The 25,610-nt window shown below is 40.9% G+C and overlaps 1 protein-coding gene across 3 annotated transcripts in view; it reads right to left on the bottom strand.

Annotated features, from left to right (window-relative positions):
- Positions 1-25,610, bottom strand: part of LOC121403083 (coagulation factor XIII B chain-like) — a 117,279-nt gene that overhangs the window by 15,719 nt on the left and 75,950 nt on the right. For all 3 annotated transcript variants that reach the window (XM_041590627.1, XM_041590625.1, XM_041590626.1), the window contains 3 exons: positions 24,825-25,001; positions 10,235-10,411; positions 3,445-3,627 (listed from right to left, as the gene is read on the bottom strand). In XM_041590627.1, coding sequence (XP_041446561.1) covers positions 3,445-3,627; positions 10,235-10,411; positions 24,825-25,001 — 537 coding nt within the window. The remainder of the gene's footprint in view (positions 1-3,444; positions 3,628-10,234; positions 10,412-24,824; positions 25,002-25,610) is intronic.

Consider the following 25,610-nt stretch of genomic DNA (forward strand, 5'->3'; position numbering starts at 1 on the left):
ATAACTATTGATACAAAAGGTCTTACCCTTAGCCAAAACTTGCAACAAAGTATTCTAATCACAAGCTGTACTCAATATCTGTGAAGAAAGAGATACATGAACAGTTTAACTATAAAAAAGGAGATAAGCTCCAATAATCATTCAAACCTGCAGGGGTCATTGTATTCATTCTTTTTATCCAATACGCTTCCCGTTGTCCAAGGGATTTTCGTATGTCACCTCCCCTTTTAGGCTGTATTATTTTTTCTAAGACCAGCCATCTTAGCTGGCTAACATTATGGCCCTGATTATGAAAATGTCTCGAGACAGGTGTATCAGTTGCTGTACTAATTTTATAATTCCTTATGTTGTTCCTGTGTTCTTAAATTCGCTCCTTGACCATTCTAATGGTCTGTCCTATATATGCCATGCCGCAAGGACATTTCAGCATATATACTACAACTTTTGTCTCGCAGGTAAAAAAGTTTTTTATCTTTATAGGAGTACCCTTCGTTGGATGGTTAACCGTACTGTTTTTTATAACTGAAGAGCAGCAAACACAACTAAGGCATGGGAAGGTACCTTTTCTTGAGGTTTTAGCAAAATTAGTATCCTTTTTATGAACATCAGAAGGGCACAGCATATCTCTCAAAGATTTGCCCCTTTTATAACAAAACAACGGTGGTTTTTTAAAAAGACCTCCATACTGTTTATCTTGTCCCAAAATAGGCCAATATTGTTTTATAATTTTCTCAATGCAGTTACTTTGTTTACCATATTTTGTAACAAAAGCTACTCTCTCCACATCCTTATTCACTTTTCCTTTTGTTCGTAATAACTCCTCCCGATCTAATTGGTTCACCTCTTCCACAAGAGGTGCCAATTTTTTCTTTTTATAACCTCTATTAAGAAATTTATTGGTGATATTCCGCATTGAGGACTGGAATTGTTCATGATTAGACGATATACGCCTTGCTCTTATATATTGTCCCTTTGGAATACCATCAATGATACGTGGGTTATGAAAACTACCACAGGAGAGGAGAGTGTTTCGATCTGTCGGTTTGGAAAACATTTGTGTCAGAATTTGTTGATCACACAATTTTATATTAACATCCAAAAAATTAATGGAAGTAGCAGAGATCTCACAGGTAAATTTAATAGTAGCATGATTTTTGTTTGCTTCCTCAATCATCTGATAGAACAACCCTTCCGGTCCGTTCCATAAGATAAGAACGTCGTCCACATATCTCCAATATTTGATAATGTGACTGCTGTATGGGCCTTTCGTGAACAGTTTCTGTTCCAAGCAATGAACAAAAATATTTGCAAACGAAGGGGCAACCGCTGCCCCCATAGACGTACCCTGGCGTTGCCAGAAATATTGCTCATTAAATCTAAAATAGTTTTTTTGTAAGACCAAATACAGACAGTCAATTAAGAAATATATCAGGTGATGTGAGAGATTGGTTTCTAACAGAGCTTCTTCTATTGAGAAGGCTCAAGGATACCGTACTACCACAAGGTGACATTTATTTATGTAGCATTGATATCCAGAGCCTATATACGTCAATACCACAGAAAGAGGGGATTGATTGTATTGAAGAAGCTCTGTTAGAAACCAATCTCTCACATCACCTGATATATTTCTTAATTGACTGTCTGTCAATTAAGAAATTGTTATAAAAACATGCCAATTAGAGGTTATAAAAAGAAAAAATTGGCACCTCTTGTGGAAGAGGTGAACCAATTAGATCGGGAGGAGTTATTACGAACAAAAGGAAAAGTGAATAAGGATGTGGAGAGAGTACCTTTTGTTACAAAATATGGTAAACAAAGTAACTGCATTGAGAAAATTATAAAACAATATTGGCCTATTTTGGGACAAGATAAACAGTATGGAGGTCTTTTTAAAAAACCACCGTTGTTTTGTTATAAAAGGGGCAAATCTTTGAGAGATATGCTGTGCCCTTCTGATGTTCATAAAAAGGATACTAATTTTGCTAAAACCTCAAGAAAAGGTACCTTCCCATGCCTTAGTTGTGTTTGCTGCTCTTCAGTTATAAAAAACAGTACGGTTAACCATCCAACGAAGGGTACTCCTATAAAGATAAAAAACGTTTTTACCTGCGAGACAAAAGTTGTAGTATATATGCTGAAATGTCCTTGCGGCATGGCATATATAGGACAGACCATTAGAATGGTCAAGGAGCGAATTAAAGAACACAGGAACAACATAAGGAATTATAAAATTAGTACAGCAACTGATACACCTGTCTCGAGACATTTTCATAATCAGGGCCATAATGTTAGCCAGCTAAGATGGCTGGTCTTAGAAAAAATAATACAGCCTAAAAGGGGAGGTGACATACGAAAATCCCTTGGACAACGGGAAGCGTATTGGATAAAAAGAATGAATACAATGGCCCCTGCAGGTTTGAATGATTATTGGAGCTTATCTCCTTTTTTATAGTTAAACTGTTCATGTATCTCTTTCTTCACAGATATTGAGTACAGTTTGTGATTAGAATACTTTGTTGCAAGTTTCGGCTAAGGGTAAGACCTTTTGTATCAATAGTTATTAATGTATAGGCAGTTGAAACAAAGTAACCTTTAGGTAGGCTCTTTTCATGAGCAGTTCCTTCAAGTAATTTGGTTATTGTTTTTATATCTATTTATGTGTAGTTTGTCTCTACTATTACACGAGGAAATCGCTACAGACGACCTCATTTTAATGGTTATGGAGTTATGATACTACGGATTGAATCGTGAACCTGCACAGTTACACAAATATTTTTATGACATCCTGGACTTTTAAGTATTTTAAATTTTCTATTTCTATTTTATCCTTATATTATATTATATTATACACGAACTGTGTTCTTATGCAATTGATCATTGTACCTCCCAGTGGTAAGGGTTAACTGTGATTTTTGATGGAGGGGTGGGACTTCCTGTATGGCACTATAAAGCACTTTTTCACTTTGGTTTGTACACACTTGATAAAGGGTACTTGCTGCCCGAAACATGTTGTGTGAAATGCACAATAAAGATTGAATAGCAGATATTCTGCTCTTTGCTGTTTTCCTTGATTTGCTACCCTAATATATTGAAGTTAACCCTGTGGTCGCCTGTGACGGAGCACCAGTGCAAATCAGGAATATCCAACCAATGCTGGGTGCATGCGTGTTACCTTCGAATGAGACAAACTACCAAAGGAATGGGGTCAAAGTGTGCAGCATTGAGAATTAAGGATCATTGTTTATTCTAACAGCTACTGAACTATTGAATACATAGTATGGGATTATGATTCAGTAAATGTACACTGGAACCAAGAAGCGCAATCTAAATCACATTATTGGTGCAGTTTTTATGCAATTCATATCTTACTTTTTGTGACATACTAATTAAAAAACTAAGAATGTTAAATGTGTAAGGCTTTTATGGAATGAAAAGGCCACATACCTAAACATATTGGTGGATCATCCCATTTTCCATGGCTACACATAACCGCTTTGCTTCCTTTAAGTGTGTAATATTCTGGACACTTATAATTCATTACTGTGCCATGTTTATTGGTAGCTTCTCTGTTTTCTAGTGTTTCCCCAAACTGTATCACAGGGGGAGATCCACAGCTCTCTCCTTGTTCTATAAAGAAAACAGGTTTAACATTGATACTATATAGCCTGACTGAGATAAAGATGAGCATTAAGGATGACAGGATGGGAGCAAACACTGCTAGCAGAAAAACAGAGCCAAGGGAAGAGATACTTGTACCGCCTCCCTCTCACTGCTTCCTATTGCCAGCAGCTGTCATTCACCACAACAGCCCCCTCCTCTGCTCATGACGCCAGACTGCCTTCTATCCCAGCCCCCTCCACTGACTTACCTGCTGCTACTTGCACCCTAGACAACTTTCTCTTCTGCCTACCACTAGTTATGATGGCAGTGAAAGAGGAAATGTTAATAAAAGCACACTAGAATTTAAAGAAACAGAAACACTAAATAATTAAAGGAATGACAAGATAATGTAGTGTTGCCCTGCACTAGTAAAACTGGCATGTTTGCTTCAGAAACACAACTATACTTTATATAAACAAGCTACTGGGTAGCCATGGGGGCAGCCATTCAAACACAACATAGACAGCATATAACAGATAAGTTCTGAAGAATCTCATTATATATTCATTACCTGGTATCTGCTGTGTATCCTGTGTCTTTACTCCCTTTTCAGCTTTGAATGACTGCCCCCATGGATACATATAAACCAGGCATCCCCAACCTTTTGAACCAGTGAGCAACATTCAGAAGTAAAAGGAGTTGGGAAGCAGCACTAGCATGAATAATGTTCTTGTGCTGCTATATAAGTGCTGTGATTGGCCATTTGGTAGCCCCTATGTGGATTGTCAACCAATATTGAGGCTCTGTTTGGCAGTGCACCTGATTTTTATACAACCAAAACTTGTCTCCAAGCCTGGAATTCAAAAATAAGCTCCTGCTCTGAGGCCACTGGGAGCAACATCCAAGGGGTTGGAGAGCAACATGTTGCTCATGAGCTACTGGTTGGGGACCACTGATATAAACTATAGTAGTGTTTCTGAAGCAAACACCTCCATTTTACTAGTGCAGCATAAAAGTGCATTATATTTTCATTGCTTTAAAACATTTTGTTGGTGTTACTGTTTGTTTAAGAGAGGTAGCAAGATGCTAATAAAATATGACATCGAAGAGAAGCAAATATTCGTAAAAATAATTTTATATATATATATATATATATATATATATATATATATATATATATATATATATATATATATATTGTCATGTCTCCAGCATACGCTTTTACCATATTTGGGATTTCCCTATTCATTTGCTCGGAGCTCCCTCCTCTGGACACTTGCTGTAAGTGCACAACGTCACTTCCTGTATATTCATTCTACTCCTCCATAAGGCTTATGGCAGAATTTGGAATAATTAGGGTACCGTACGCCCACCACGTGACCTAGAGCAATGCCTTGTGGGAGCCAGGACTCCATTTTACAGACCATGCTGCTGGAAGAAGCACACAGTTCTGCATCTCCCTTATGATAGAATCGCTGGTAAGGAAATAGTTACACCAAAACACCTCCACAGCTGCCAGAAACCCTAGAGACATTGCTACAGAGACATTTATGCCAGTATATATATATTTTATGCTGCAGTTATATGTTCATTTGCATGTTTTTATATAGTTCATTGCAAGCATACTTATTATATTTTCTGCTGTTTGTATTACAGTTTTACCTTATTCCACTTGCCTATTCAGTAAAATCTACAGACTCCAAGCTTAGTCTCTTTATTGGATTGTGGGAAGGTTTAGCTGCATGTCGAACTACACACTGCCCCAGGGTAATACGTAGCGAGGACAGAACAGTGAAACAGCGCTACCACAAAGGTGGGATTGAACTATAACTCACTGCATGCGCAGTAAAACAGCAGCTGACACACAAGTGATTAAACCAGCTACGCTGCAAGCTCAGACAACAGTATATAACAGTGATCCGGATACAGACACTGCTATTAAGCCACATTTAGCTACAGCTAAAACAGGCAAAGGCTTATCCAGCATCGCATAATGTCACAGAAGAAGTCATCTTCACTAGTGACCAGGTCCCAAGTTTCAGGCTCCTCTCATCGCTCATCTGTTACCAATGCAGCCGCCATTGCCCGCGCAAAGGCAGAAGCAGCAAAGGCCTGTGCCGCCTTTGCAGAGAAGGAAATGGAGGCAAAAGTAAAGAAAGCACTGTTAGGAGCAGAGTGTGTACGCTAAGAAGCAGAAAGTGCACGCTTAGAAGCAGAAAGGAAAATAGAGAGTGCACGCTTAGAAGATGAGAGCGCACACTTAGAAGCATCTCTAGAAAAACTGGCCATAGAGAAAGAAGCTGCAGCGGCGATGGCAGAGGCAGAAGCTCTGGAGATGATTGTGTACCCTAACAGTGAAAGATACAACAAAGTGCCTGATCTGGAGATTGAACCCCATGACCCACTACAACGCACTAGAGAGTATGTCTACCAGCACTCCAAACAAGACACAGATTCTCTTTCAGTACAGCAACCAGGCCAACATGGGGCTCCTGAACCAAGCCAAGGATGCCATACACTTCCGAAGGCCATCAGCAAGCTGCAATTGCATCAAAGAGACTACGCTGATCAAATCGAGCCTGCCTACAACACCCACTTCAGCCAGGTACCCAAGCCTAGGGTTAACCCTGCACCTACCTCCTCAGCTGTGTCACAACGGTATGTCACAGTCCAGCCTAAAAGAGAACCTCCAGACAGGTATGACTATACAACACCTTCTCACTATTACACTCATCCACCTACTTATCCTGATACTAACCAAGTCACAATGGACTTTGCCAAATTCTTTGCACGGCGCGAGTTAATCACAAAGGGACTTGAAAAGTTCAATGACCGCCCAGAAGGCTTCAGAGCCTGGCGATCCTCCTTCCAAAATACTATCAAAGGCTTAGACCTTTCATACAGTGAGGAAATCGACCTCCTTATCAAATACCTAGGAACTGAGTCTGCAGAGCATGCCAAAAGGATCAGAGTCATTAACATAAATCACCCAGAGACTGGTCTCAGAATGATCTGGCACAGACTTAATGAGTGCTATGGCTCAGCAGAGGTTGTAGAAAATGCACTCTTCAAGAGAATTGATGACTTCCCTAAAATAACCAATAAAAGTTACCAAAAAGTTAGGGAATTAAGCGACTTGTTAATGGAACTACAAGTAGCCAAAGCTGAAGGAAACTTACCGGGGCTTGCATTCCTGGACACAGCCAGAGGTGTTAACCCCATAGTACAAAAATTGCCCTATAACTTACAAGAGCGGTGGATGGCACACGGGTCAAAATTCAAAGAAATGCACAATGTTCCATTTCCTCCTTTCACTGTATTCATGGACTTTGTATACCAACAAGCCAAGATGAGAAATGACCCCAGCTTTGATTTCACTTTGCCACATGCCACCCTTTCAGTACCTAATACTTGCAAAGCAGCAGTAACAGTACACAAAACTAATGCTTCCTCTTTAGATTCTTTTCACAGATCTGCAAAACCTTCTCACGAGGAGACAAGGAACAAAGAACCTGGTAAGCAGTGTCCTTTACACCAACTGCCTCACCCTCTTCTGAAATGCAGAGCCTTCAGAGAGAAGTCCATAGAAGACCGCAAAGCTTTCCTAAAGGAACACAACATCTGTTACAAGTGTTGTTCATCAGCGTCTCATCTTGCCAAGGACTGTCAGGTCAGTGTAAAATGCACAGAATGTGACAGCACATATCACAACACAGCTTTACACCCTGGGCCAGCTCTGTGGACTGTACCTTACACCAAGAGCGTCAGCAAGCATGGCGGGGAGGAAGATGACAGTGCCACAAACACTACAGAGGTCAGTTCTCATTGCACAGAAATCTGCAACGGTGCCATAGGCAGCAGATCCTGCTCGAAAATTAGCCTGGTCAAAGTATACCCGACAGGCCAAACAGATAAATGCATTAAGCTCTATGCAAACCTGGATGACCAGAGCAACAGATCTTTAGCCGGCCCAAACACTCCTTACTCTCTAAAAACATGTGCAGGAGTTATCAAGACAGCAGGAAGAAGGGCATCCGGCTACCAGGTAGAGTCCATAGATGGAAAGGTATGTCTACCCTTACCAACTATAATCGAATGCAACCAGATCCCCGATAATAGATCTGAAATCCCTACACCGGACGTAGCTAAGCACCAGGTACACTTGAAACGTATAATGCACTTAATCCCTGAACTTGACCCCAAGGCTCAGATAATGCTTCTCCTTGGAAGAGATATGCTACGGGTCCACAAAGCAAGGGACCAGATAAATGGCCCTCACAATGCACCTTATGCCCAGAAGCTAGATCTTGGATGGGTCATAATAGGAGACGCTTGCCCAGGAAGCGTACACGAACCAGTCTGCGTAAAGAGCATGCTGACAAACACACTAGAAAATAGACACCCCTCCATTTTCCCACCATGCCACAACCAGTTCCTAATAAAGGAAAAACCTTACAGCACCAGCCTGGTACACACACCCCTAAACATTTCCGATGATAATCTCACCCGTGACAGTGATCAAGATCATTTGAGATGTACAGTGTTCCAGAGAACAAAAGAAGATAACCAATTAGCAATGTCTATTGAGGATATACTCTTTCCAAAAATAATCAAACAAGAACTAGTTAAACACGATTCAAACAGATGGGTCACCCCCTTTTAGGTTCAGAGATAAAAACCCTTTCAAAGACATCACAGAGTACCGTAAGTGGGTGCACACCTTTGGCAACAGTCCTTCATCTGCAGTTGCAATCCACGGACTCAGTCGCTCTGCCCAAGAAAGTAAGGTACAGTATGGATCAGATGCCAGACCATCAGTAGAAAAAAACTTCTATGCAGATAACCGCTTAAAATTGATACCTTCAAGCAAAGCTGCAATCAGTCTTCTCAAAAGAGCGCAGGAAACACTCGCCTGCTCCAACCTCAGGCTTTACAAAATAGCTTCTAACAACAAAGTAGCGATTGAAACCTTCTCTTCACAAGACTATTCAAATGATTTAAGAGACTTAATCTTCAAAACATCTGATTGGGACAACCCGCTGTCTCCTGACAAAAAGAATTTGTGGGCAGAATGGAGAAGTTCTCTAGCAACCTTTTCCAACCTTTGTGTTACACACCCATATGCCCTAATACCTTCTACAGAGGTACAAAACCAAAAACTTTGTGTGTTCTCTGATGCTTCTGTCAAAGCCATAGCTGCCGTCGCATACCTCAAAACTGTGGATATCTGTGGACAACGCCATACTGCATTTGTTACGGGTAAGGCAAAACTGGCACCAATTCCCGAACACACTATACCCAGACTAGAACTCTGTGTTGCCATTCTAGCTGTAGAGCTAGCTGAGCCCATCACAACCAAGACAGGCAGAGAGCCCAAAGAGACTGTATTCTATACCGACTACAACCTGGCAGACCACGCTGTTACAGCAAGTCAGCTCAAAGACTCAACTTGGCTCACAGAACCGACATCCTTGTGCATCACAAGAAACAAACCTGTCCCTAAAGACAACACTCTGAGAAAGCATGACCCATTCCTTGTCCAAACTAGCCCATTGAGAGTAGGAGGCCGTCTTGCGAATACCTTCTGGGACAGATGGAGAAAGCAATACATCTCTACTTTGCAGCCACTTTGCAAATGGCAAACTACCAAGCCCAACCTCAAATGTAGTGATGTTGTTCTGTTGAAAGACTGTCAGTCACAAAGGAGTGAATAGTCCTTGGGTCTTGTCACCAATACATTTCCAAGTGAGAATGGGAGAGTCCGTAAAGCCGAGGTCAAGACCTCCAAGCAAGGAGAAACCAAATTGTTCTTCAGACCAGTGACTGAACGAACTTTATTGTTGTCTCCCGAAGAAAGTGGTGGCATCCATAGATGCCAGACGGGGAGTGTCATGTCTCCAGCATACGCTTTTACCATATTTGGGATTTCCCTATTCATTTGCACGTGACCTAGAGCAATGCCTTGTGGGAGCCGGGACTCCATTTTACAGACCATGCTGCTGGAAGAAGCACACAGTTCTGCATCTCCCTTATGATAGAATCGCTGGTAAGGAAATAGTTACACCAAAACACCTCCACAGCTGCCAGAAACCCTAGAGACATTGCTACAGAGACATTTATGCCAGTATATATATTTTATGCTGCAGTTATATGTTCATTTGCATGTTTTTATATAGTTCATTGCAAGCATACTTATTATATTTTCTGCTGTTTGTATTACAGTTTCACCTTATTCCACTTGCCTATTCAGTAAAATCTACAGACTCCAAGCTTAGTCTCTTTATTGGATTGTAGGAAGGTTTAGCTGCATGTTGAACTACACACTGCCCCAGGGTAATACGTAGCGAGGACAGAATATATATTATATATATATAGGCCAAACCTATGGCACTGCAGGCATTCCCCTAGTGTTGTGCCCTAGGCACATGCCTCATAACATGCCATTTCTGCTAAGAAAATCCTAGAGTTTCTACAAGGTTTAGACTGACAATAATTAATTCCATTGCATCAATGCCTGCACTATCATGTATGCTGTGCAATTCATCATAGCAGAATAAAGGGGAGTATTGGTGCTCACCACACTCTGCAAAGGAGCATGTATAGATGGATGCTAAGATTTGTGCAGCAAACTTACTTCTACATTCTGGCAGTTCCATCCACTGAGAATTCTTACAAATTGCTGAATTTTGGTCCTTGTTAAACACATAACCTGAGTTACACATATAAACAGCTCTTTCTCCAGAGCTATAATTAGCTTTCTTAGTCTGTATCACAGCATTGTTTATTTCTGGAGCTGATTCACAAGACGTATCTGGAAGAAAGACAATAAAATTTATAATAAAATAAATTTTTCTAATTCTCTAAGTGCTTTTTTCAGGGTGATAGGCTGCAAAAGATTTTTTATGGGTTACCTGGCTTCCCCCCTACATTTCCTAACATATGACACAAACTATAAAGTGGACTCATGTGTAGGGCAATATAACAACTCTATTTTCTTTTATTAAGGTTTCCCGGGCTTGTGTAGTGTAATCTATTTGCTGCTACATATACATCCATTGTACTTTAACTTGGCACCGTATGCAAATTAGGCATCGCTAGTGTAACTAGCTTTGCTTGAAGAAGTAACGCTATTGCAACTTCGCTACCTTTCGCCTCCCTGAGCGCAACTTCGGATTTCAGTGAATTAGCGGTGCCCAACTTCGCATGGCGAAGTGCGGTGAAGGCGTCGCTAGTGCATTTTTGGCGCTTAGTGGATTTGCCCCATAGACTCTAATGTTTAGTAAGAATAATCAAATAGTCATTGTTTGAAAATTGTCACATCAAAAACTGCATATTGACTTCAATGCGTTTGATGAATTTTTTGTTTGTTTTTTGGCAAATCGAATTGTGTCAGATACATTCATTAAAACAGTGAAACTTAATTTTAAGAGGTAAAAAACTTTTAACAATGTTGAGTTATATTTTAGACAAGCCTGCTGTAATTATTTTTTGTCTGTTTATCCTCGCCCTAACGGCAAGAACTATTTTTAAAAAAAAAATATATAAAAAATAAGAAAGAAGTGTTTGTTGTAATGGAGACAGACAGTCCAGGTCCATTTCTTTTTAAAATAAATAAAACTTGACAGATTCAATGTGTCTGTACCTGATGCTGCAACAGTGGATAAATGGAGGCTACAGCACAGCCAGTAATTGACAACTTATACAAATGGCCTTTAGGCAGGGCCGCCATTAGAAATCACGGGGCCCCGTACAACAAAATTTTTGGGGCCCCCCTAGGCCCCGCCCACACTGACGACCAAGCTCCACCCCATATCCCGCCTACTCCACATCGCAGTTAAAAGACCACACAGACATCAGCGCTAAAAAAGTAACCCCCCCCACACAAGTTGTAAAAAGCTATTGATGGTCAGGGCCCCCTTATAAAAAATTGGGGCCCCAAAAAAAAAATTAAAATTTTTTTTTTTTTAAAAAAACATTGATGGCAGGGGCCCCCTTATAAGTTAAAAAAAACTTGGGGCCCCAACAAAAAAAAATGTAAAAAAACTAAAAAATAAACAAACATTGGTGGCAGGGGCCCCCTTATAAGTTACAACAAATTGGGGCCCCAAAAAAAAATTTGAAAAAAAATTTATATTTTTTTGAAAAAAAAAAAAAACATTGGTGGCAGGGGCCCCCTTACAAGTTAAAAACAAATTGGGGCCCCAAAAAAAATTTGAAAAAAAAATTTTTTTTTTGAAAAAAAAAAAACATTGGCGGCAGGGGCCCCCTTATAAGTTAAAAACAAATTGGGGCCCCAAAAAAAAATTTGAAAAAAAAAAAAAAAACTGGTGGCAGGGGCCCCCTTACAAGTTAAAAAAATTTGGGGCCACCAAAAAGAAAATTAATTTTTTTTTTAAAAAAAAACAAACAAAAAAATACAATGGTGGCAAGGGGCCCCTTACGAGTTAAAAAAAATTGGGGCCCCAAAAAAAAAGTTTTAAAAAAAAGATTGGTGGCAGGGGCCTATAGAATATTAAAATACATTGGTGGCCAGGGGATTAAAAAAAAAACAAAACACAAACTGGTGTTCAGTAGGCTTGAACTCATGGCTTCAGTACTTCAACTTCGCCTCCTTTCGTGACTTCGGGTCTTTTCACCGCTTCAGGACTTCAATTTCGGCTGTTTTCGTGACTTCGGGTCTTTGCGCTGCTTCAGGACTTCGGCTTCGGCTGTTTTCGTGACTTCGGGTCTTTTCGGCGCTTCGTGACTTCGGGACTTCGGCTTTTTCCGTGACTTCGGGTCTTTTCGGCGCATCGGCTTCGGCTTTTCGGCACTTCCGCATTCGGCACGCAAGAGGCAAGACGTACGGCTCGGGCGCTCGTAAGGGGGGCCCGGATCTTCAAAAAATGCAGCGCTGCCGGGCCCCCCTTCATGCCCGGGCCCGGTACGCTTGTCCCCCCTGTCCCCCCCTGATGGCGGCCCTGCCTTTAGGTGTCACTGTGCACATGAGTTATACTGTGTATACATAGTACTTTCTATACTGCTTAAAGTGCTAAAGTTAATGTTACTGTTGAAGTGTAATGGCTGCATGAACAGGCTAATAAAGCACTGTTATACTCTACTCATCCCCGGCTACCAAAACATAACAAATTGGAGACGAGCTGTCTCTTCTATCTCTGCAGCAGCCTGCACCTTTTCTCCCAAACCCTGGTGAGTCTACCATACCTTTTATTGCTTGGATCTGTATGTTTGAAAATTACATTATTGCTGCTGATAAGGGACACTCCATTAACCTGATGCTTGATACAGGTTCAGCTGTTTCTATACTACCAAAGGATATTTTCTTGAAATACTTTGCAGAAGATCTGCTTGTTGCACCTGCCCTGAGACTGGTCAGTTACTTAAAGGATTCAATCCCTGTGCTTGGTTGCTTGCCAGTGACTGTACAATTTGAACCAAATACTGCAAAATGTGACTTTTACATTGTGAATAAGGGTACTTAAGACTATGGGTTTGGTGCAGTTCTCACACAGATCCATGCTGATTATGCAAAGAAACTGTTGCATTTGTATCCAGAACACTTACAGAGACAGAACATAAGTATTGGGCAACAGAAAAATGGAGAACCTACCTATGGGGTAGAGAATGTACCATATGCACTGATCATAGCCCTTGAACTACACTGCTTACAACAAAGGGAATAGGAAGAGCAGGAATGTGTATAGCTAAATGGTCAGCAAGGCTACTAAACTTTAACTAAAAAATGCAACATAAACTAGGTTTAAAAAATGTTACTGCTGATTGTTTGACACGTTTACCTTTACCTGCAGCTTCTGATACACTGGATGAGGGCATAGAAGTTGTAGCACTGACTGATTTGCTATCATCTACAGTTACAGCTGCAGATTTTAAGCAAGCTTGCCTCAAATGTCCAATTCAAGTAAAACCATGGGACATTTAACAATGCAAATAACCAAATGCTGGGAAGAATCTCAGTCCTGATCTTCATCCTTACTACAGGATTAGACATGAACTGTCCTTAGTAGATGGCTATGTTGTCCGTGGAGCTCACCGCTTACTGGTACCAGAGACCTTGCGAGAAAAGCTCATACAACTTGCACATGAGAGTCATCAAGGAATTGTACGTACAAAACAAAGACTACAAGAACTATACTGGTGGCCAGCAATGGATCACACATACACCACCACTTCAGCCAGTACCATTCCCTGATTCAGCATGGGAAAAACTTGCTATTGATATTGTGGGTCCTTTTACAGATGCCCCTATAGACAGTGCTTGAATTGGGATGAAAAAAGTGGAGGGATGGTGTGTGCGGCGCGTGCAGCACATTTTGACCATGCCCATAAATATAAGCCACGCCCACCATTATTATAAGCCTCATCCAGCAATACTTCCTAGTTTCCATTTTTAGCCTCATTAATTTTTAGAGTTTAGTTATTTAAAGAGTTGACTCTAAACGGATCCCCTTCCTGCAGGTCTCTCAGGACAATGCATCCAATCATTACAAAAGTAAGGTACAGTTCCAACACTATGCCATTTTGTGCCACAAACAAGTACATTGTTATGAACATGTTACCCATGGGAAAGGCCCACATCATATATTACAGGTGCATATAAAAATAGAAAATATGAAAGAGCAACATATAACTAACCTTATATTTTTGTTCTCTGCTCTTCTTTCCCTTTATTTTCTTATACATCTCTATCTTGCTTTCTTCTAATTATTTTTCTTTCTTCCAGCATTTCTTCTAATCTCTTTTATATCTTTACTGTTTTTCATATTGCTATACCTCTTCATGCTCTTCAGTTTACACTCCTTTTTTGTATCTCCCATTTCCCCCTTCTATTGGGGAGAATGTGACTCCTGCCTCTTAAACCTTTTGGTACAGCTGTCCCATTTTTTGTGCCCTGTCTTGGCCTCTACATATTTGTTTTACTGGATCATTGGTAGTGCTAGAGACCTGAAAAGTGACATGTGACATTAGCAGTGTCATTGGGTTCATCAGCTCCTCATGAAATATTCACCAAGTCTGGCATGTGACATGGGTTGTTCCATGGTCCTCCTTTGAGCACCAGTCTGTAACAAAGACCCCCCGCATGCTTATTTCCATCACAGTGCAATAGTGATGTTGAGTGATGTTGCATACAGACAGCACAAATGCCTTCAGCAGCACAGCTGGATTAGTATTTATGCTAATAAAGTGACAGGTTATTGTAAAGAATTCACAATACTGCATAACAGGATTTGTCTAGTAGTCCAATGTTCACTGCACTTTTTCCTCCGTTATTCCACCTAAATGCACAAATATTTTGCTTTCATCTTCAACCCCCAGCCCCCATGAATGGCATGTGAGAAGGCAGCGTTGTCTGAATACTTCCTTTACCATTCCCTCCTCCGTTCCCCACACATAACTTTAGCTCTCTCCTGCTTCATACTCCCCCCCCTCAGAAAGGCTGAATCTGTATATAGACACCGGCTTCCAGGGCCGCCATTAGAAATCATGGGGCCCCGTACAACAACATTTTTGGGGCCCCCTGGGCCCCACCCACACTGATGACCAAGCTTCACCCCATATGCCGCCCACTCCACATCGCAGTTAAAAGACCACACAGACATCAGCGCTAAAAAAGTAACCCCCCCACACAAGTTATAAAAGCTATTGATGCTTATAAAAAAAATGTAAAAAAAACCTAAAAAAACCCAAAAAACATTGGTGGCAGGGGCCCCCTTATAAGTTAAAAACAAATTGGGGCCCCAAAATTTTTTTTTTTTTTAAAAAAAAGTTTTTTGAAAAAAAAAAGGGGGCAGGGGCCCCCTTAAAAGTTAAAAAAAAAATGTTTTACAAAAAGATTGGTGGCAGCGGCCTATAGAATATTAAAATAATACATTGGTAGCCAGGGGATTAAAAAAAAAAAACACACAAACTGGTTTTCATTAGAATTGAACTCACGGCTTCAGTACTTCAACTTATCCTCCTTTCGTGACTTCGGGTCTTTGCGCCGCTTCAGGACTTCGGCTGTTTTCGTGACTTCGGGTCTTTTCGGTGCTTCGGGACTTCGGCTTTATCCGTGACTTCGGGTCTTTTCGGCGCATCGGCTTCAGCTTTTCGGCACTTCCGCATTCGGCAACGCAGAGGGAAGATATACGGCTCGGGCGCTCGTAAGGGGGGCCCGGATCTTCAAAAAATGCAGCGCTGCTGGGCCCCCCTTCATGCCCGGGCCCGGTACGCTTGTCCCCCCTGTCCCCCCTGTCCCCCCCCTGATGGCGGCCCTGCCGGCCTCCTTCGCTGTTCCGCACTGCACATTCTCCTAATGATTTGTGGCTCACAAGTTGCATGTACTGAATGTGTGGTGCGTTGGGGGAGGGTTTGAACGAGGAGCAAGCAGGAGTTATGAGGGACTCTCAGAGAACATTTGGGGGAGGGAACAGCAGCAGCATTGGGAAAGAGCACACAGTCAAGAGTATAAGCGCCTGCAGACTTCTGTAAAAGTACAAGTGCTCATGCAGTCCAATCATGTCAGAAATGCGCACTCTTACCAGACGACTATTGCTTTGTGTTGCTGAGACCAGGGAAAAAAACACTCTGGTATTCTGACTCTTACCATCCTGCCAGAGGGGATGCAATTAAGTGACAAAAAAGAAGTGTCTGGATTCCATCCCGCCCCAATTCCAGCACTGCCTATAGACTGTAGAATTGCTTTAACCTTGATAGACTATTACAGTAAATGGTCTGAAATTACATTTGTTTCTCATTTAACATCAGCTACAGTAATAACATTTCTGTCTACAGTCTTCCCCAGTGAAGGTAATCCAAAGGAGTTAATATCAGACAACGAACCACAGTTTGTCTCATCTGAAGTCTTTCTGAGAGAGAGGAATATTGTGCATAGGAAATCTTCAGTGTATTACCCACAAGCAAATGGAGAAATTGAGCAATTCAACAGAAGTCTGAAAAAAGCACTACAGACAGCAAATCTTACTGGGAAATATTGAAAAGTATATACAAAAGAGTTCCTACATAACTACAGAGCAACGCGCCATGCAATAACCCAATAATCTCCAGCTGAATTATTACATGGCAGACAGATGCGCACTAAGTTACACGTTGCAGACATCAAAATTCCACAAAATAAGTTTTTAATATATATATATATATATATATATATATATATATATATATATATATATATATATATATATATATATATATATATATATAGGTAAGCAAATAGACAGCACTCCGAGGAATATTCACCAGGGTAATATATACGAAAGAAGTTTTATTGAATCCGACGTTTCAGCTCTATTGCAGAGCTTTCATCAGGGAAGGGAAAACAGAGAATGGTGTCCAGTGAGGGATTTAAAAACGCTATTTTGGCGCCAATGAACGTTGCTAAGCAACCAAAACAACATAGGACTGTGCGGAAAGTGTCAGTGCCAAACAAGCTTATACATGGTGACCTACTCCTCTATAGCGCAATCTCCAGTCTCCTAGCTAAGTGTCAGCTGAATTTTGTGGCCAGAAAGCGACAACTGATAAAGTGGGTGTACAGTGGGCGTGGTTACCGCCCCGTCCATGGTGCTGTATTGGTGGGCGGTGTCTATGACACAGAGGAGCGGAGCGGCTATCAAGGTGCAAGCGGTCACACCCCCCCATCTCCACGCGCAGCGCCCCTAGCAACACTCGGTGTCAAGCTAGAGGGTGCTAGACAGGGAAGCTGCGCAGCCAGTCAGCGATACCGCCGACGTGCTGACGCTGCCAACGGACTGTCTGTACCAATTATTGGCGCGGAAGATCTAGGGCAGCCATTTGTTCCACCACCTAAACCCAATCCCCACATTCCAGGGCCAAATAGGACATATGTACACTATTAATTAATGCGCAAAAGGGAGGGAGCAATCATAGTATTGTGCAGAGGAGTCATTGGTCGTGACATTTTAAAAAAACACAGTGTGTAGCAAAGGTTCAAGCGCAGCAAAACGGGTATCATTACTAAATGTTTACTATTGGGGGCACAAATACAGGTTATATACAATTCAGACAAAGCAACCCAGGGGCAAAGTTTCATTTAGTCCTCTTGGGGTAACCGTGTCAAGTCTGTGTATCCAACGCGATTCTCTCCTCAGCAATGCCTGGTCTCTGTTGCCCCCCCTACTTAACAAGGGTTGAAAATCGATGGCCATGCATTTGAAAGTCGGAAGAGTGTGCCCCTTCTGTAGGAAATGTCTTGCCACTGGTTGTAAGGCATTGCCCTCCCTCAGGGCTTTGCTGATTGCAGCTCTGTGGTTGCCGATCCTTTCTCTCAAGGTAGTGCAGGTCTTGCCGACATAATATAGTCCACATGGGCAGGTGATAATGTAGACTATGTAGGTGGAGGTACATGTAAGTCTATGTCGTATCTTGTATCTCCTACCTGTATGGGGATGTGGAAAGTCTGGACCGACCAACAGGCATCTGCAAGTGACGCAATTGGGGCATCTATAGCAGCCAAGTTTGGTTTGTATAGAGAGCCAATCTGTGCTACTGCTGGGGGGTCCCTTGAAGTCTGTTCTGACCAAAAGGTGTTTCAGGCTTTTACCCCTCTTGTAGCCCATTATGGGCCTTTTGGACCTATGGAGACTTAGTGTATCGTCCATACTTAGCATAGGCCAGTGCTTATTCACATTGGTCCTTAGATATTGGGAGCCTGTGGTATAAGTAGTGGTGAAAATCATTTGTTCTTTCGGCTGTTCCATCCCTGAGGATGGATGCAGAAGATCCTGTTGTGAGTGCTGAAGTGCTCTGTTGAGTTGTGTCAAAAGCAGCTCCTGGGGGTACCCCCTTTCGAGGAATCTGGTAAGCATGTCTCTAAGTTGTGTTTCCGCCATGGTTCTGGTGTTGTTATTGCGTATTACCCGCATAAACTGAGAGTAAGGTATCCCCTGGATCGTTGCCGGCGGATGATGACTTGCCGCATGTAGAATAGAGTTTCTATCGGTCGATTTCCGAAACAGTCTTGTGCCCAATGTGCCGTTATCAAAAAATATGTTTAGATCTAGGAAATCAATATTGTCAGTACTGTGGTTGATCGTGAGTTTGATAGGGCTGTCTTGGGCATTCAAATGTTGGTGAAACTGCAATAGTGAATCCTCTATATATATATTATGTGGTAGAGTGACTAGGAAAAGGAGGAAAAAGGTCACTCTAGTAATTCTCCCCAGGTACTGAGATAGGCTCCAGGAAGGGAGTTATTAAACAGAGAATCAGTGCTCTGTTTAAAGATTTCAGTAGCCAGGGACTCCATTCCATAGAGCCAGTCCGGAGATTGGAGTTCACCTTCCACAGGAAAGCTGTCCTGTGGAAAGACTATTTAAAGTTAATTGGAATGGGAGAGTGTGTCTCTCATCAGGGCACAGCAGGTAGGAGACCTGGCTGTGTGAGTAACTCCTAGAGGAGCTGGGTGTGCCGCCTGATCCTGCCAGAAGCAAAGGGAGCCCGTGGCTGTGACTAAGAGCCAGAGTTGTTGTCTGTGTGGGACATTGGAGAAAAGCCAGGAGACTAAATAGTTCACTCAAAGACTGTGAGTACAGGGGTGAGCCACAACAATTGTTTTGTTTGCTGGTAGTCCACAAGGGGCCCAGCCTAGTCAGGGACTGCTCCAGAGTTGGAAGGTAGTGCCCAGTGGGCTAGGTTTTTATTTTATTATTTGTTTGAATGATAAAATGGTCACCCCTGTGTCTGTGGACAATGAACTGTTTGTTTAATGTTGGAAAATAAACATGTGTTTTCCTTGAAGAAGCTGTGTGTCACGGTCTTTATGCTCCTTTTTCCTATGCTGCCTGCTCACCATTGACTAATCCCCCTAAAAGTTAAGTGTTCAAGCCGACAGCTTGTCACAAAATATATATATATATATATATCCTTGAGAAAGGTCCCAACGTGGACCGAAACGTTGGATATGCATTGTGAATAAAACACAAAAATTTTTTCACTAAGAACATTGGAGTGCGGGTCCATTCTTTACTATATATATATATATATATATATATAAGTTCAGAAAGTACCTGCACTTTAACCCTCTCAGTTCGTAGTGGGTGCCCGGTCAAACGGTATTATGCAACTTTTCAAGATGGACCAGCACTCCAGTTTGTTCAATCAAACGTGAATATTTATTTGAATAGTCACTCTCGTGTCCAACGTTTCGGCCCACATCTGGGCCTTTGATAAAGGCCCAGATGTGGGCCGAAACGTTGGACACGAGAGTGACTATTCAAATAAATATTCACGTTTGATTGAACAAACTGGAGTGCTGGTCCATCTTGAAAAGTTTATATATATATATATATATATATATATATATATATATATATATATATATATATATATATATATATATATATATATATAGTTCTGAAGACCTGCTCACCAGTCTGAAAAAATCATGTGTGTGTGTATATACACACACACACACGATTTTTTCAGACTGGTGAGCAGGTCTTCAGAACTGGAAAAACAATGAGCTCCAGAAGGTCTCTCTCGGGTTCAAGGGGGTGAGTTCCTATGAGAGGTGAGGAACAATATTAGACAGTTCACTGATTCCTCTGCACTCAACCCATTATCAATATATTTAAGACAGAGACATTTTGTGCATACTGCTACTGAAAAATGCCTTACCCTTTAAACAAAACAGGGATTGTTTGTCCATATATTGCAATATATTTAAGCTGGCCAACTACGTCAAAGTCATCCCATATCTGGTGAAAATTGAGCATAGGACTGGCCAGACTCTCTCTCGCTCTCGCTCTCGCTCTCTCGCTCTCTCGCTTCAGGAACTGATCCAGCACAAATGACAGACTTTGTGGATTGGATGAAGTCTACATTCAATAAAACTATGACTTTGTGGATTGGATGAAGTCTACATTTAATAAAACTATGTCATCAATGGTATAACAGATAATGTTATAAAAAATTTGGGACCATCAACTAGTCACTCTACTCATTCGAGAAGCCAACAGCGCGAAGAAGACTCAATTCAAGATAGAATAACTGTGAATCAGAGGGGGGGGGAGGACTCATCATTCAACTCTAACATGATAGAATCATGGTCAGAAAAACTCTAGACCTCGAAGAACATAGTGTAACTAACAAAAAAGATAAGATGTTTAAATCTGTAACAAAGAAGAACCACCTATTTGCAGTGCATAAGGGTTATTCAGTCAACCATAAATTCAGTTTGGGAACTTCCAGATAACAAACACATTGGGGTATATTTATCAAAGAGTGAAGTTAATAGTGAAGTTCCACCACTAGAGTGAAATTCCGCCATTTCCCATTCATTTCTATGGGGTTTTTAAAGGCGTATTTATCAAAGGGTGAAATTTCACTTTCACTCATTGATAAATACGCCTTTCAAAATCCCATAGAAATTAATGGGAAGTGGCGGAATTTCACTCTAGTGGCGGAACTTAACTCTTTGATGAATTTACCCCATTGTGTCTAAGAAAACCAAAAAGATGTTTCTGTCTCCATCTCAATCATCTAAAACCAGGGAGCATCCACCCAAAGTAGATGCAGCCATAACTAGGGTGGCTAGAAGAACCACCTTACTAGTAGATGACGTAGTGTCTTTAAAAGACGCTATGGAAAGGAGGCAAGATGGAGCTCTTAAAAGAGTTTACATAGCAAGAGGTGCAGCTTGCAAAGCATGACTGTCGCCAGAGCCAATAACATTTCATTGGAGGACCTGGACGAGGCGATTAAACAGGTACAACCAGAGAAAAACTGGTTGAAATTCTGTCAAGTTAGCTAATGATTTCATATCAGAAACTTCCATGGAATCCATAAAATTAGCAGCTAAATCTAAAAGAGGTCTGTGGCTTAAACACTGGAATGCAGACTCACAGTCAAAACACAACCTTTGTAGTCTACAAACCTATTATTTGGAGCAGAACTAGATAGCATAATATCAAAAGCCTCAGCTGGAAAATCTTCCTTTCTGCCTCAGGACAGAAGGGAGAGAAGAAATTCATCAAGAATTCAAAGAAATTCTTTCATGGAGGCCCAACAATACAAGCCTGGGAAACAGTATTTCAGCCAGTGGAAGAGCAGGAACCAGTCCTTTCCTGCAAAAAGAAACAATCTTAAAACAGAAAAAAAGCATAAAGTTGCTGAGGCCATTGCGCACATAGGGGGAAGATTGCTTCAGTGCTGAGTGGGCCTTGAGAATATTCGGATCAAGGGGTACTGGATGTAATCTCACATGTGTACAAGCTAGATCTTCAAACAAATCCCCTAAACCAATTTGTGTCTTCAGACAAACCAAGAAGCAAGAAAAAGATTGCCATATTAAAATCAATTATCAAAGATCAGAGTAAGAGTAATATCGAGAGTCCCTCAACACCAAAAATACAAAGGTGTTTACTCCCATTTCTTTCTCAGAATCAAACCAAATGGTCAATTCAGAGTGATCCTCAATCTGAGAAAGTTAAACAAACAACTGAGGGTTCCATCTTTCAAGGTGGAGACATTGCGCTCTATTGCGCAGCTTCTGGAGTCAGGGGACTGGACGGCAAAATTAGAAATCAAAGATACTTATCTACACATACCTATCATGAAATGCCACAGAAAATTCTTCAGGTTCAAGATCTTGAACAAACATTTCCAGTACAGGACACTCCCATTTGGACTAGCGACGGCGCCCAAATCTTTATGAAGATCCTAGCTCCGTTTATAACAAATTTTAGATTACAAGGGATACAAGTATTTGCTTACTTGGACGACATCCTCATAAAAGCCCCTTCAAGAAGCAGGCTAGTGGCCCACATATGCATAGTAAGATCACACTTAAATCTCCTAGGATGGATCTCAACAAATTTCTTTAGAGTTCTTGGGAGTGAAAACTTAAAACAGTTAAATTCAATCTCAGTCTTCCAATAAGAAGAATAAAAGATATTCAACAATCTGTGACCAACTTCCTGGAGAAACCACTTCAAACAGCAGAAATATGTCAGAGATTAATGGGGAAACTTATTTCCACCACAGACTGTGTAAAATGGGCTCAATTCCACACAAGAATGTTCCAAAATGATTTCTTGAGAAAATGGGACCACGATTATCAACCTATACACATTACAAGCACATTACAAAGATATTTTGTAAAGTGGGAAAAGTTCTTGGTATGGTGCAAAGAAAATAATCTTAACCCCACCAATATAACAGAAGTTAATGTTGTGGAATTCTTACAAAAAGGAGTGAACCTAAAACTAAGCATATCTACAATGAGAGGTCATGTAACAGCAATCTTCCACTTTTCCAAGGTATCCTGGGCTCAGAAACCTTTGGTCAAAAGGTTTTTCTTGGGACCTAAGAAAATTAATCTGGTCAACAGAGCACAAATAGCTCCCTGGGATTTATGATTTGTCATAGATGCTCTTACCTGCGATCCATTCGAACCAATTGAGACAATCCCAGTAAAAATTCTCAACCTAAAAATGTGTTTTTTACTGGCTATTACATCAGCTAGAAGTAATAGTTCTAAACTATTCTAAAGACAGCAGATAACTTTATTCCCAAGGTTGTTTCTAACTTCCACACAAATCAAGATATTGTTTTACCTTCTTTTTTCAAAGACCCAAAATCAAAGACCCAAAACACTAGATGTTGTCAGATGCCTGAATACTTACCTAGAAAGGATAAAAAAATTCAGAGTGTCAGATTCCCGCTAGGTGATCCCGGAGGGTAAAAAAGCAGGGACTCAACTGACCAAAGCAACCATCGCCAATAGGATTAAGATGTACATAAGGATGGCTTACGAGGCAAAATCCAGTACAGTACCCTCACAAATCAGAGCACACTCTACTAGAGGCATATCGGCTTCCTGGGCATTCAAGTCCAGAGTTTCATTGGAGGAAATATGCAAAGCAGCAGTGTGATCTTCATTCCACACATTCATAAAGCATTATAAATTTGATGTATTTGCAAACAAAAATTCAAAATTTGGAACTGCGGTTCTTCAATCACTGTTATCTTCTAATTATATCCCTCCCTCGCAAACTGGTGTAAGAGGCTTTTGTACATCCCGTTTTTGCCCACTGCCATGTGTAAGGAACAGGAAAAGTGAAAATCATACTTAGGGAGATTTTCCTTTCCTGGACTGGAACATGGCAGTGGGCAAGTCTTCCCACCCTCGTAGGGGGAGACTCCAGAAATTAAAGATGGAGCTTTTATTGTGTAATATCCAGTTGCATTGGCATGGCAGGAGGGATTTACCCATTTTTGCCCACTGCCATGTTCCAGTCCAGAAAAGGAAAATCTCGGTAAGTATGATATGATTTTCACTTGTAATGGCTGCATGAACCTGCTAATGAAGCACTGTTATACTCTACTCATCCTCGGCTACCAAAACAGAACAATAAGGCTGATCAGTAATTAATACAGATAATTACTACATGGAAACTCAGAAACCAGTGCAACTAGCATTAAATTGAATAATCAGTCTTTTAGCATTAGCTTATATTACAGGGCAACCTAATTTTCTGCTTAATAATTTGCGACAACCCCTAAGCTTAGCTTCTCAACAGCTATTCAGAGCCCACTGAGCATGTGAGTGTCGCAGACACTTTCCCCTGTGACAAGTTTGAAGTCCTGGATCATTGCTGCTTTCGAGAAGCTGAAACTTTAGACTGGTGCAATAAGTTCAGTATATAAAATATGGCATTTTTACCCATATTCATTTTTAGGGTTTCATTCTCCTTTAATGCCTGCCATAGGTCTGAATGATGCGCATGTTTGGGGATGGGAGGGTTGATGCCTATGTGCATTCTACATGCTCCTTACCAATACACAATACATTTCAACTTTTTTTTCACCATATGATGAAGTCTGGAAGTGTGCCTCTTACTTGGATTCCTATCTATGACACACAAGGCAGCACCCTGGCATGAAGTAATGATTTACTGGAGTGCACCACGCTTGTGGTTTAAATATATATATATATATATTTATACATATAGCACATGTAGAGTGCTATTATCTACACTAGTGTCATACCTCATGTAGCAAAAACACACTAATATTACGCTTTCATTAATCTTTTCAAGAGTATGTTAATTACGAGGAGGCATGGGGAGAGAGATAGAATAACCCTGTTTTCTTTTCAAAATTCGGTAAAACATATAAATGTATTTATTAAAGTGATCTAACAGGGCTAACAGGATAACAGTGTGTATTACTCAAACACTTACAAGAACACTTGGGTACATTTATCCAGTTTCCTTCCACACATTTTGCTTGACCATCCTCAGATATTGTATATCCATCCTGACATGAGTATTTGGCACTTTCCCCATGGGTGTACTGTTTTGTCCTGAGTCCAATAACAACTGCATTGTCAACATCTGGAGCTTTGTCACAAGATTTACCTGTGAAATATACAGTAAGATTTTATAAAAAAACAAAAAAAACAAAAATTGACTTTGCTTCTTAGCTGCTTTCCAAATTGTAATGACTCTTACAACCTAAAAGGTCAGATCCCAGTGATCCCCACCAGGAAAGGTATGAAATGAAGACCAACTGCACATTATGCTGTCAACAGTAACTCATATTCATAGTTAATTGTTAGGCAAATTCTCCTTAAACAGTGTGCAGCTCTGAGATTTAAAGGAGAAGGAAAGCTAAAATCACTGAGAGTACCAAGTTATTAGGCACCCTACAGTAACTTGTCTCTAGTGATGGGCGAATTTATTCAACAGGTGCAAATTTGCGGCGAAATTGCGCATTTCGCCTCTAGCAAATACATTTGCGAAGCTGCAGCAAAAATTCACCGGCGTCAAAGTTTTTTCGACGCCGGCTACAATTTAACTAACGCCCATTGATTTCAATGCAATTGAATAAAATAGATGTGCGTCAAATTGCCGCCGGCATCGATTTTTGACGCCGGTGAAATTAGGCTGGCGTTAAAAGTAGTGTTTTGTGAAATTTTTGCTGTTTTGCGAATTTCGCAAGTTTTTCTGCGAAGCGAAACAGGACAA

This window comes from Xenopus laevis, chromosome 4L, assembly GCF_017654675.1.
Source record: "Xenopus laevis strain J_2021 chromosome 4L, Xenopus_laevis_v10.1, whole genome shotgun sequence".
Classification (NCBI taxonomy): domain Eukaryota; kingdom Metazoa; phylum Chordata; class Amphibia; order Anura; family Pipidae; genus Xenopus; species Xenopus laevis.